General features: G+C 43.3%; 1 protein-coding gene across 1 annotated transcript in view; it reads left to right on the top strand.

The window, feature by feature from the left end:
- shtn1 (shootin 1) overlaps positions 1–6,700 on the top strand; it is a 40,567-nt gene extending 33,867 nt beyond the window's left edge. The window contains exons 13-16 of the mRNA XM_087836972.1: positions 2,007–2,110; positions 4,680–4,730; positions 5,031–5,148; positions 6,548–6,700. Coding sequence (XP_087693098.1) covers positions 2,007–2,110; positions 4,680–4,730; positions 5,031–5,141 — 266 coding nt within the window. The 3' untranslated portion in view covers positions 5,142–5,148; positions 6,548–6,700. The remainder of the gene's footprint in view (positions 1–2,006; positions 2,111–4,679; positions 4,731–5,030; positions 5,149–6,547) is intronic.
- The last annotated feature ends 5,393 nt before the right edge of the window (positions 6,701–12,093 follow it).

Consider the following 12,093-nt stretch of genomic DNA (forward strand, 5'->3'; position numbering starts at 1 on the left):
CTGCACTCGATATATGATCCATTGTTGATCTGCACACAGCTGTTGTCACGAACGTCGCACTCGCTTACGTCACTGTCATGAGACGTTCTCGCAAAAAACTCACGGTTTTAGTAACGCAGTAACGCAGCGTTCCTACGGGAAAGTAACGGTAATCTGATTACCGTTTTTGCAATAGTAATCCCTTACTTTACTCATTACTTGAAAAAAGTAATCAGATTACAGTAACGCGTTACAAGTAACGCGTTACTGCCCATCTCTGGTCCTGACCTGTATCCGATTGAGATGCTGTGGCACGACCTTAAAGGTGGTTCATGCTTATAAACCCTCCACTGTGGATGAATGACAACAATTCTGCAGAGATGAGTGGCCCAAAAACCCTCCACTGTGCTGTGAAAGACACACTGTCAGTTATTACAAAGGCTGCAGTTGTTGCTGCGGTGGCTGCGGCGGCCCAGCACGTCATCAGATTGAGGAGCAATCACTTTCTCCACACAGGGCCGTGGAGGTTTGGGTTTTTCCCTTTAATTATAAATAGCTTCATTTAGAAACTACATTTTGTGTTTGCTTGGCTAATATTTAATAATACGTTTTCACACCACTGTATATATGGCCGAGGATCTAGAAAGGCCTAGTTGGTTTGCTTTATGTTTTGATGCAGTTAGAACGATTATTCTCTTTATCTCCTGATTTGGGAAAATCTCTTCTGTTTTTTGTGCGATGCATGTTCATTTTGTATTTCCTTCTGTTTGAGATGCTTTGTTTCATGTATTTCAGGAGTTTTGAATTCTGATTTTGCATTTCAGATATTTTCAATTTTAAGCCTGTTTCCCACACGTCACTCACACATTAGAAGAACAAACCAATGTGCCAAATGGTCCATGAGAAATTCAAACTCTAAATCTTCATCGCTGGCCTTTTAGGTCAGGAAGTTAAATTCTTTAATTTGTGCAATGAAATTGAAAGCCTTGACTTGTTGGAGCAGGTAGGACATCTGTGTTGCCTGAATAGGCTTAAACTGTGCCCTCATTTTTTAAAATAGTTCTTGAATATGTGCTGGCTGAATTGAGCTACACACAGGGAAATTGTTGGAATTGCATACAAGGCTGAATAGGTGCAACCCAAGGATCTTCTACTCTGACACCTGAATAATAGTCTCTCTTTGAGTACTGGAGAAAAATATTTTACGATTACTTTAACACAAAATAGTCTTTGTGTGACATTTTAAAGACATCTTAAGTGACAATAGTTACATTGTGTGTGCCACTGAATGTTTGATGTTAGAAAATTAAATATTCACACTGCTTTGAGAATGGACGCCTTTATTGTAGAATTACACTTTTTGTTGTCCTTTGTAAACGTGAGGATGGAAAATAGATGAATCGTGTGTGTTTTTACACAGAGAGTCAAAATCGATTCCAGAGTAATTCTGCTACTCTTACACACCACAAACGTCCTGTGTGTACTTTGAATACTTTGAAATTAGCAGCCTAACAATTATTCATCGTTAGCCAAATCAACCTCCACAAGTCTCGGTCGTGTAGAACAGACTGATGTGTGCAAAACAAAAAGTCATCAATCACTCCCGACTGGCTCTTTAGTGTTTTTTTAAACAACCTGAATTAACTTTATTTCAGTCGCAGAGCTAATTATGACTTTACACCACGCTAACATGCTTCTAAACCCCCCAAGTGTTGGTGGTGTTCCTAATCTGCTGCTGCTAGATAAATATCTATCACTATTATATCTATTCTCTATTCTATCACTATCAATATTTATCACTAAATATGATTCAGTTCAGTTTTATTTATGAGGCACCAAATCACAACAACGGTTGATCGAGGTGGTTTATACTGCACCATCTATGCACGTGTTGCCTCTGTCCTCAGGTCCTGCTCCAGGTTCAAGCTGTGTTGCATTTCTCCACAGCTGAGACATTATAAAAACATTGTGTGTGTGTGTGTGTGTGTGTGTGTGTGTGTGTGTGTTTGTCGGTCACTCACTGCCAGAAGTGGATGTCAGGCAGCAGGCAGTGGAGGAAATGATGCAAAGGATTAAGAAAGGTGTTCAGCTTCGACCTGTCAACCAGTCACCCAGCAGCACCAGGAAACAGGTAACCTGACCCTGACGTGGTCAAAGTCACATTTATTTATATAGCACATTTAAAACAACAATCGTTGACCAAGCTGCTGTACAATTAAGATAATTAATTAAAAGAAATAAAAACACAGGGAGACATGATAAGAGTTAAGAAAAAGAATCATAAAATTAGAAGATTTGAGTGAACACCCATGTGGACACCATGTGGACCCCGTGTGGACCCCGTGTGGACGCCCGTGTGGACACTGTGTGGACACCCTGTGGACCCCGTGTGGACACCATGTGGACCCCGTGTGGACACCGTGTGGACCCCGTGTGGACGCCCGTGTGGACACTGTGTGGACACCCTGTGGACCCCGTGGGGACACCATGTGGACACCGTGTGGACACCGTGTGGACACCCGTGTGGACCCCGTGTGGACCCCGTGTGGACGCCTGTGTGGACCCCGTGTGGACACCATGTGGACACCATGCGGACACCATGTGGACACTGTGTGGACACCATGTGGACCCCGTGGGGACACCATGTGGACACCGTGTGAACCCTGTGTGGACCCCGTGTGGACGCCCGTGTGGACGCCGTGTGGATACACGTGTGGACACCGTGTGGACACACGTGTGGACACCGTGTGGACACCGTGTGGATGAGCGCGCTTGTATTCAAAAGGCTTCTCCATGAGACTTCCTAAAAGTTAAGAAAAAGAATCATAAAATTAGAAGATCTGAGTGAGAATAAGATAAATAAATACAAACTCATTCTGATTTAAAAGCCGAGGAATAAAAGTGTTTTCAGGGTTTGAAAGTGTCCGTGTTGGGGAGGTCCTGATGTGAAGGGCCAGTTTGTTCCACAGTTGAGGAGCCGTCACAGCAGAGGCCTGATCTCCTCTTTAATCTGGACCAGCCAGGAGCATTTGATCCGCAGACCTCGGTGATCTCGCAGGATCAGTTTAAAAGATCAGAAAGGTGTGAGGGTGCTAGTTTGTGGATGCTTTTAACCTCCATTTTCTGGGTAATACTGCAGCACTGTGTTGACGGTGTTTTTCAAAAATGAAACACTTTGTTTCTTCTCAGTTGTTGTGTTGACTGCAGTGTCCTGAACCCTTCTGTAATTCATGATAATTATTAGCTCGTGCATAACTTTGTAACAAGGTCATTTCTGCTGTGAGATTCAAGTTTTCCTTCCACAGCGTCAGATCAAAGTGTTGCCCTCAGATTTGTTTGCATACAGCCTGATCACATGATCCACTCAGAACAGAACAGCCACAGAACTACTGTTTAAGATCAAAACAGAGACGTGATTGTAAAGATGTATAATAAACTCAGGCTACGCCCACACGTACCCGGGTATTTTTGAAAACGCAGATTTTTCTATGCATTTGCACCTTTCGTCCACACGTAAACGACGTTTATGGTCACTGAAAACAGAGATTTTTAAAAACTCAGTTTTTGCATTTACGTGTGGACGAGAAAAACGGAGAAAACGCAGATGTGCGCATTTTTTGACGTCACACTGTGTGCCACGTTATTGTTTCGGTGAAATGAATTTCTACAATACTGTTAATTGTTCTCTCTGCAGTGTTTAAATGCTTACATATACACACACAGTTACTGTCCCTCCACACATACGACTCGCTTCTGCTTCTATGCCCCAGCTTTGTTTACTTTTTCCCACCGAGGCTTCTAGACTTCTGATTGGCCAACATTTCTGCACGGTTAGGAATATAGCACCACCTGCTGCTTTGGCATGTTCCTAGCAGCGTTTTCCTTCATTTCTGCCTTTACGTGTGGACGGGATTATTTTTTAAAACGAAAACGGAAAATCTCCGTTTTCAAAAATACCCGTGTACGTGTGGACGTAGCCTTAATGTGGAGTTGACACTGAGGTCTGTTACATAGAAAAACGGACCTACGGAGACTTGATGATACTGTTTCGTGATGGAGCCATGTTGAGGTTAATGTGTGTGAGTTCATAATGTCAGCAGCTGACACACAAAGGTGACCTCACTGACAGCTGGTCAACTTTTTATTTGGACAAATGAACGAGTGGCTAAAGACAGAATATGGACATGGACACATGAAAGGGCAGCGCGGTGGCAGAAAACAACTAATCTTTGCTGAAATTGCCAAACTGCACGCCGGCTGCAGACGTCCGCTGTGCTCAGCCCTCGCTGGGTTTTTGTACATTGAGCATATATTGTTCAGGGCTCTCCAACCCATCAGTGTGGGAATTATCTAAGAGCTTGTTGTTTTGATAAAACATGACACATGGCAGAGACATCTTTTAGTCTGCTTGTTCCTCCGCCTCAGCAGCTCAGCCAAATTAGATAGCATTAGGACCTGCGCTACAAGGTAATTATAAATAATGAGGATGGGAAAATTGACGTGACTCAAAATGATTGTGTGTTGACATATTTGCTTCTTGTAGAAAGCATACTTCCTTGTGCTTGCCTACAGTGTCTCGTCTTTGTGGTAAGAGGTGCAGTTTAGCCTCTAAGTGCTGAATGAGGAAAAATAAGTATAATGTGTCAGACTGCTGCTTATTTACCAAACCCATCTTTTTCCTCCTATTTTCCTTTTATCAGGCGGAGAAGCTGCCCTCTAATTCTGCTATTCAGGAACTTAAAGGAATCATGGTAATGGGCCTTTAAAACAATCACACGTCCTCACAAGCCATATTTTACTAGTTGAACTTTTGCTGTGTTTCCACATCTGAAATTACTTGTTTGTTTTTCATGTCATACAAAGTTGTGCTTGGAATACGATTGAACATGAAAATACACTAAAGTCAGAGATCAGAGGAGCAGTGCTGCATTTCCTCTCATGCTAAAAATACAACATGAAGAAGTCTTAATTATACTGCAGTTAATGATGCGTGTTTGTAATGCAGCTGCTGCTTCTCTTTGTCCTGATCTGTGTCATTGTGTTTGAACCAGGAGAATTTTAACAGGACTGTACGACAACCAAAGGCAGCGTCTGCGACAACGACCCGAGACGACGAGCTGCAGAGGATTCTGCTGAGGCGGCGGGACGCGCTGGACGCCTAACACAGAGGTGGGGCGCTGGACGAGATCAATACTGATAGGTCATTTATCTGGATGACTCGTCTCTCCACTCAGTTTGTTTTGAGCTTCAAGAGGACAATGGACGGACGTGTGGCTCCTCCGAGAACATTATCTCAGTGGAGTCGGGCAGTCTGATTGTTACAGGATTTAGTTCAGCATACGTGTGTTTTCATCACAACGTCACAGGGCTGAGAGTCGGTGTGTTAACTTCAGTCTATCAGCTGTGACAAACACCATCTGTGTTCATTGTCAGCCATCGGTGGTAATCGAGCATATAATTCACAGAGGTCAGGGAAAGAACGAGCCCGTGCATGTCCTCCAGTGATGATGATGATGCAGACATGCTGTGGTGCACCTTCATGTTCAAATTCAAATTCAAATTCAAATTTTATTTGTCACACACACAACCATACACAGTATGACATGGGGGTGAAATGCTTGTAGCTGTGCAATGCCCGACCATTAAATGACAGAAAAAAGTTTTACAGTATTTACAATTTACAGGTTACAAAATTTACAAATTAACTTAGAAATTTACAGTAAAAAATGTGCAAATAGCAGAAAGAGCTTATAAAGATTATAAATTATAGGATTATAGGAAATGTGTGGTGATGTGATGTGGGGGAGAGTCCAGTCCTACACCTGGTTCAGGGCCCGAATAGCCTGGAGGAAGAAGCTCCTCCTCATTCTCTCTGTTTTGGCCTTAAGGGAGCGGAAGCGCTTCCCAGAGCTCAACAGTGAGAAGAGTCCATTGTTGGGATGGGAGAGGTCCATCATGATCTTCCTAGTTCATCATACTGTCCCCCCAGACATACATCTACAGTCTCGCTGGCTGATCTGAGGCACGTCTGCAGGCACCTGTGGTTTTTATCAGCTGTGTAAGACTTCTTCATTCAGCCGAGAAGCATCTATCTTTGCTTTAAGGTTACTGACAAAAACAAGAGCAGGTGCTTCATTTTAGCTTTCTGTGTCTTCCTGGGGACATTTTGGATCTACTGGACCACACGGTGACAGCAGCTCGTCTGACTGAACACCACCAAGCGCTTTAATGCTTACCACTGAGAACAGGAGAGGTTCATCTGTGCAGCTGATTACACAAGACTAACATTCAACCACTGAAACTGTAGTTCTGCACCTTAATAAAAGAAATATTAAAGTATTTTGAAAATGAATGCTTCACTAATTTGTTTTAGCACTAAAGATAAACGATCCTTTTGAATAAACAGCTTGCACATCACTGTTACCTGTTGCATAAACCTTATATTTGATAAGCAGCGTGGCACACGATGAAAGAGTCGCTCCCACTGTGTGCTCACGCCGTCCTGCTTACCTGCTGGAGCCTGACAAAGGTGACGCTGCTGATTGGTTTAATGTGTGTGTGTGTGCAGGTCGGCGTCCTCGTGTCTCCCCGCAGTGTGGCGCCGCCTGAGGATCCACGTGTACAGAGGATGTGGGAAGACTAATGTGGAGTGTTATTACGCAGCCTTCTGCTCTGTTACAGCAGTACACACTTACAATAACCTCTGACTGCATTAATGAGATTACAGTCAGGTGGATTCTGGGTCACCGTCAGAGGGAAAGACGCGTTCCTGTTGCTGTGAAGAAGAGTCAGTGTGTCAGTAACTGGACTGTTCCAGTAAAATAAAGGCATGATACACCACCTGCAGTTCATTGTTATGCACAGTGACACACAGTCGCCTCACAGCCTCGAGCTGCTCCATGTAGACCAGTATTAAACTTGTAGCCTCCCAGTAACCAATCACAGGCCGCCGTGATAGATTTAGTTTTCAACGGTTCTCGTCACTGACACATATTTTATTTGGGGAACTGTTTTTCTGTGTGCACCCTCACTCGACGTGTTGACCCTTAACATCAATTTATGGTCACTTTACTTCTTTAAAACACAGAAATGTATTTGAGCTTATTTGAAGAGTGTGTTTGATGTCCAGTTTGTGAATGATGGCGTCCGTACAGTCATAGAGGATGCAGCAGATCATGCAGGTGTGACTGTGACCAGCTGCAGTCTGCAGTGTCTGTGGAGTGAACACGCTCAGTGCGAGCCTCACCACAGGCTTACAGCAACCAACGAGTCACATCAGTGGATACAGCCATCGTTTACTTACAGTTTGCATTTTGGGGGATTTTCTATGAAAACAACAATCGACAACGGTTAAGGTTATCACTTACTGAACATAATCACTTACTGAACATAATCACTTATTGAACATAATCAAGGATCAGTTTGACTGAAAGTGTTTTACAATCAGATAAAAGATAAAAATGTGTTTTCCATGTGGTCTTCACTAAGCAGCTCTTTAATGCTCTCAGGATGAATATTCACTGATTTCCCTTTAAACTTTATTTGATCTCTTATTGTATAAGCTCACATTTACCCCCATTTACATAACCTGCTTTATTTAAATGCATGTTTTGCTGTTAAAAAAGCGAACCACGGTTTACTTTGCAGCGCTTTCACAGCCGGAGACGCTGTGACAGTCGTACCACCAGCCTCTGTTAGTCCTGAACTGTTACGTTATGACGGCACGCAGCAGCTATTTTCTCCTCACGACTCGTTTAATTAAATGTTTTACAAAGCGTCTAAATAAAACGTGTTGAACATGAGGTTTGCGTTACCGCGTTCGTTTGAGTGTCAGCTCTACCTGCAGCCTCTCTGCAACGCCACCATTGTTTTGGACTGGCTGTAGAGGTGGCGTTTTTAATCTGCACACTGTTGTATTTATTTTTACAAGACGGAAACCATCGACCTTTTCACAGAGTCCAGAAATGCTGAACTTTCCCCCACTGGCTGCTTTGTACCATGTCTAAAATCTCAGCGGGGCCAGGCACGGATTGATTTGACCACATGGCCGAGCCGCTCCAGTGTTTTGTTTTCCCCAACACCTGCCCACATTTCCCACACACTTTCTTCACTGAGAGAGTGAAACATGAGAGTTGTGAACTATGGCTGGTGTCCATCACCTATTGTGTGCTGCTGTTCATTAACGCTTTAGGCTTCATTTAACACTGAGGTGCAATTTCCCGCCCCGACACAGTGGACAGGAAATGTCACTGTGGATCAAAGTCTGTGTTCTAACAAGTTCATCAGCAGCCCTGCTTCAAAGGCTTCCCTTCGCTCTTTCATCAGTCTGCTGAAGCACATGTTGCAGAGGAAGTCCTGGTTAAGTTTATTTACCAGCACGTTGTTAGGAACAGGAAACGCTCAGCAGATTCGACAAACGAATCATTGGTGTAGACAGCTGACAAAGCAGCGTGAGGATGTGTGGGATTATCTAGCTGGAGGTTAGAGTATCAGTGTGCAGTTGACCTGCTTGAGCGAGAGTAAATGAAAACAAGAGATTTATGTCTCTACCTCCTCATATCCTCTTTATCTAATGAGGTTCTTCTAGTCGAGGCTGTGTGGGCGCAGCTCAATGCTCACATATAGTTTTCAATTCAACTTTATTTATATAGCGCCAAATCACAACAAAGGTCGCCTCAAGGCGCTTCATAGATACAGAGAAAAACCCAACAATCATATGACCCCCTATGAGCAGCACTTTGGCGACAGTGGGAAGGAAAAACTCCCTTTTAACAGGAAGAAACCTCCAGCAGAACCAGGCTCAGGGAGGGGCGGGCCATCTGCTGTGATTGGTTGGGGTGAGAGAAGGAAGACAGGATAAAGACATGCTGTGGAAGAGAGACGGAGATTAATAACAGATATGATTCAATGCAGAGAGGTCTGTTAATACATAGTGAGTGAGAAAGGTGACTGGAAAGGAAAAACTCAATGTATCATGGGAATCCCCGGCAGCCTACATCTATTGCAGCATAACTAAGGGAGGATTCAGGGTCACCAGGTGACCCTTTGCATTCAAAGGAGGAGAGACGCTGGTGTCCCCTGGATGCACTGCCTCCGTCTTCTTTTCCTCAGCAGAAACAAAGTCAGCGCTTCGGTCTCTTTCCTCTGCCTCAGCTCAAGCTGCTGGACTCGCTGATGCCGACTGATGGACGGTGCCGACATCGCAAACTAAGGCAAAACATGCAATTACCCGAGCCGTGCTATGTCCTTTTCTTCCTTCTTCTCGCCACTGTGTTCCCTCAACATCACACCGATACAAGCTAATGTTTTGTTGCTTCTGTGTTTTTGTTCCTTCAAGGACCAGCAATTAGGGAGGTCCTGTTAGCATGTGTGGGAAACACTTCATTTGACCTATTTTGATTGTCATTTCATGTATTTTCAAAAATTGCCTGCTGGGGAGCTTCAGATGAGCGCTGCTGTGTGTCCAGCCTCGGTTTGTGTCTGCACATTTCATTGATTAGAGGCCGCCTTTACTTATTTACAACAACACTGGGTGTGAGCTGCCGAACAAATCACAACAGGAAGAACTTTCTTCTTTTCCTTTCATTCTTTTCACACTCTCAAAATGTTTAAAATGAAACTAAATGCAAAATCCTTACTTAACCCCATAAAACCTGAAGCATGAAATAACTGCCAGGAATCTTTAACTTGGTGATAATGGAGTGTTTGTTGCACCTTTATACAAAAATATATCAAATTTTAATCTGCATATATATGAGTTTTATATATATGCAGATTACATTTGCTACATAAGCCATATTTTTGTAATTCAGTCATTAAAAATATGTCATGCAATTTTTATCATTTTTTGAGGATAAAGAAAAGTCACACTGATGATGTAGAAGTCTCAGCGGTCCCCAACCCCCGGGCTCCGGACTGGTACCGATCCGTGAGTCGTTTGGTACCGGGCCGCGAGAGTTGAGGCTCAGGTGTGAAATGTATAGTTTTCAGGGTTTTTATCGGTTTTCAGCGTTATTTTGTTATTGTTTTTATCGTTAACTCGGTTTTCCTGGGTCTTTTCACGTGTGTTATGAATAAATCTTCTTTTTTTTGGTACCAGTACTAGTTTTATTTTGTTGTATTTATCCGCGACACCTTAAAGGCCGGTCCATGAAAATATTGTCGGGCATAAACCGGTCCGTGGCTCAAAAAAGGTTGGAGACGGCTGCTCTAGTCTAAGGAGCTTGGAAAGAACGTAGGAGGAGCTTCTTTATTTGTAGAACCAAATGGTGGGGAGTCCCAGGTACTTAAACCGTGATGGGCAAAGTGTGTTAACTCGTGCTTCCAAGAACACCTGAATAATATAAATACATATAAATACATGAAAAACCCATTAAACCGAGCCATGCAAGACTCCAGTGAGGCAGTTCAGTGTTCCAACATCATGTCAGGAGGGATATATATTCATCCACACAACTAAAGGCATTGAATGCAAGAGCAGCTGAACTGATAAAGAACATCGTGGCTTAGCTGGAAACCTGTACTCTCTGTGGCCAACTACCAAGACTACGTGAAGCATCCTCTGAAAGTCTACTGAATCCAGTATTACAGACAATCCCTACTGTGGCCATCACTGAAACCCAAAGATCGAGGCAGCACAGAAGAAAGTTAGCACAACAAAAAGGTGTGATGAAGAAAATGGTCCCTAAGAGGCACAACAGCTGTTCACACCTGAGGCCTTAGAAGCTGTCATGACTCACAGATTTGGCTAACTGCTAGAAGAGGTATACCAGAGACACAGAACATAAAAGAATAAACCAGACGTTCTCCAGGTGGACTCTCTGTGGCACCGTCCATTAGTCAGCATCAGCGAGTCCAGCAGCCTGACCAGATGGCACTGAGGCTGGAGAGAGAGCAATACTGGAAGTAGAAAAGTGGCTAGTGGAGCTAGGATTAGATCACAGCAGCCTCCCTGAACAGGAACCATTAACTATCACAGTGTCAAACATCCAAGAAAGAGTCTCAAGTATGAAGAGTTGTACAGCACCAGGCCCTGATGCGTGTCACACCTACTGGCTAAAGAAGCTAACTGCACCCCATGAGCATCTGCAAGCAAAGCAGTTCTCACTCAGTGGTACCGTTAGCTAACAGTTAATAAGCTAACAGTTAATAAGCTAACAGTTAGTAAGCTAACAGTTACTAAGCTAACAGTTGCTAAGCTAACAGTTACTAAGCTAACAGTTAATTAGCTAACAGTTAATAAGCTAACAGTTAATAAGCTAACAGCTAATTAGCTAACAGTTAATAAGTTAACAGTTAATAAGCTAACAGTTACTAAGCCAATGCAGCCACTTCACTAAGTTTACTGATGTAACTGAACTTAGTGAAGGTTACAAATGATCTTCTTATGGCCTCTGACAGTGGACTCATCTCTGTGCTTGTCCTGCTAGACCTTAGTGCAGCGTTCGATACTGTCGACCATAATATCCTATTAGAGCGATTAGAACATGCTGTAGGTATTACAGGTATTGCACTGCAGTGGTTTGTATCATATCTATCTAATAGACTCCAGTTTGTGCATGTAAATGGAGAGTCCTCTTCACTCACTGAGGTTAATTATGGAGTTCCACAGGGTTCAGTGCTAGGACCAATTCTGTTTACATTATACATGCTTCCCCTAGGCAGCATCATTAGAAGACATAGCATACATTTACACTGCTATGCAGATGACACCCAGCTCTATCTGTGCATGAAGCCAGATAACACACACCAATGAGTTAAACTGCAGGAATGTCTTAAAGACATAAAGACCTGGATGGCCGCTAACTTTCTTTTCTAAGCCAATGATACATCAGTTGCCACACTCTATACCAAAGACATCAGAATGTCCTTCAGACTGAAGAAAATGTAGTGAGATGATAAAAAGGGGGAAGGAAGGCAGTCACAACTGAGGAGATCCAAAGATCATGGAAGTATAAGTACAGGCACTAAGCACCAAGCATACAAAGGCACACAGTCTGCACATTCATATGTGTTTGTGCACCACTCTGCATTTAATCATTAGTTGTTATCGATCTCCGACCCTCTTCCACAGCATGTCTTTATCCTGTCTTCCTCTCCTCACCCTGAACCAGT

Source organism: Neolamprologus brichardi, unplaced genomic scaffold, assembly GCF_056152115.1.
Source record: "Neolamprologus brichardi isolate AB-2024 unplaced genomic scaffold, ASM5615211v1 NODE_ptg000032l+_length_1147064_cov_1, whole genome shotgun sequence".
Taxonomy (NCBI): Eukaryota; Metazoa; Chordata; class Actinopteri; order Cichliformes; family Cichlidae; genus Neolamprologus; species Neolamprologus brichardi.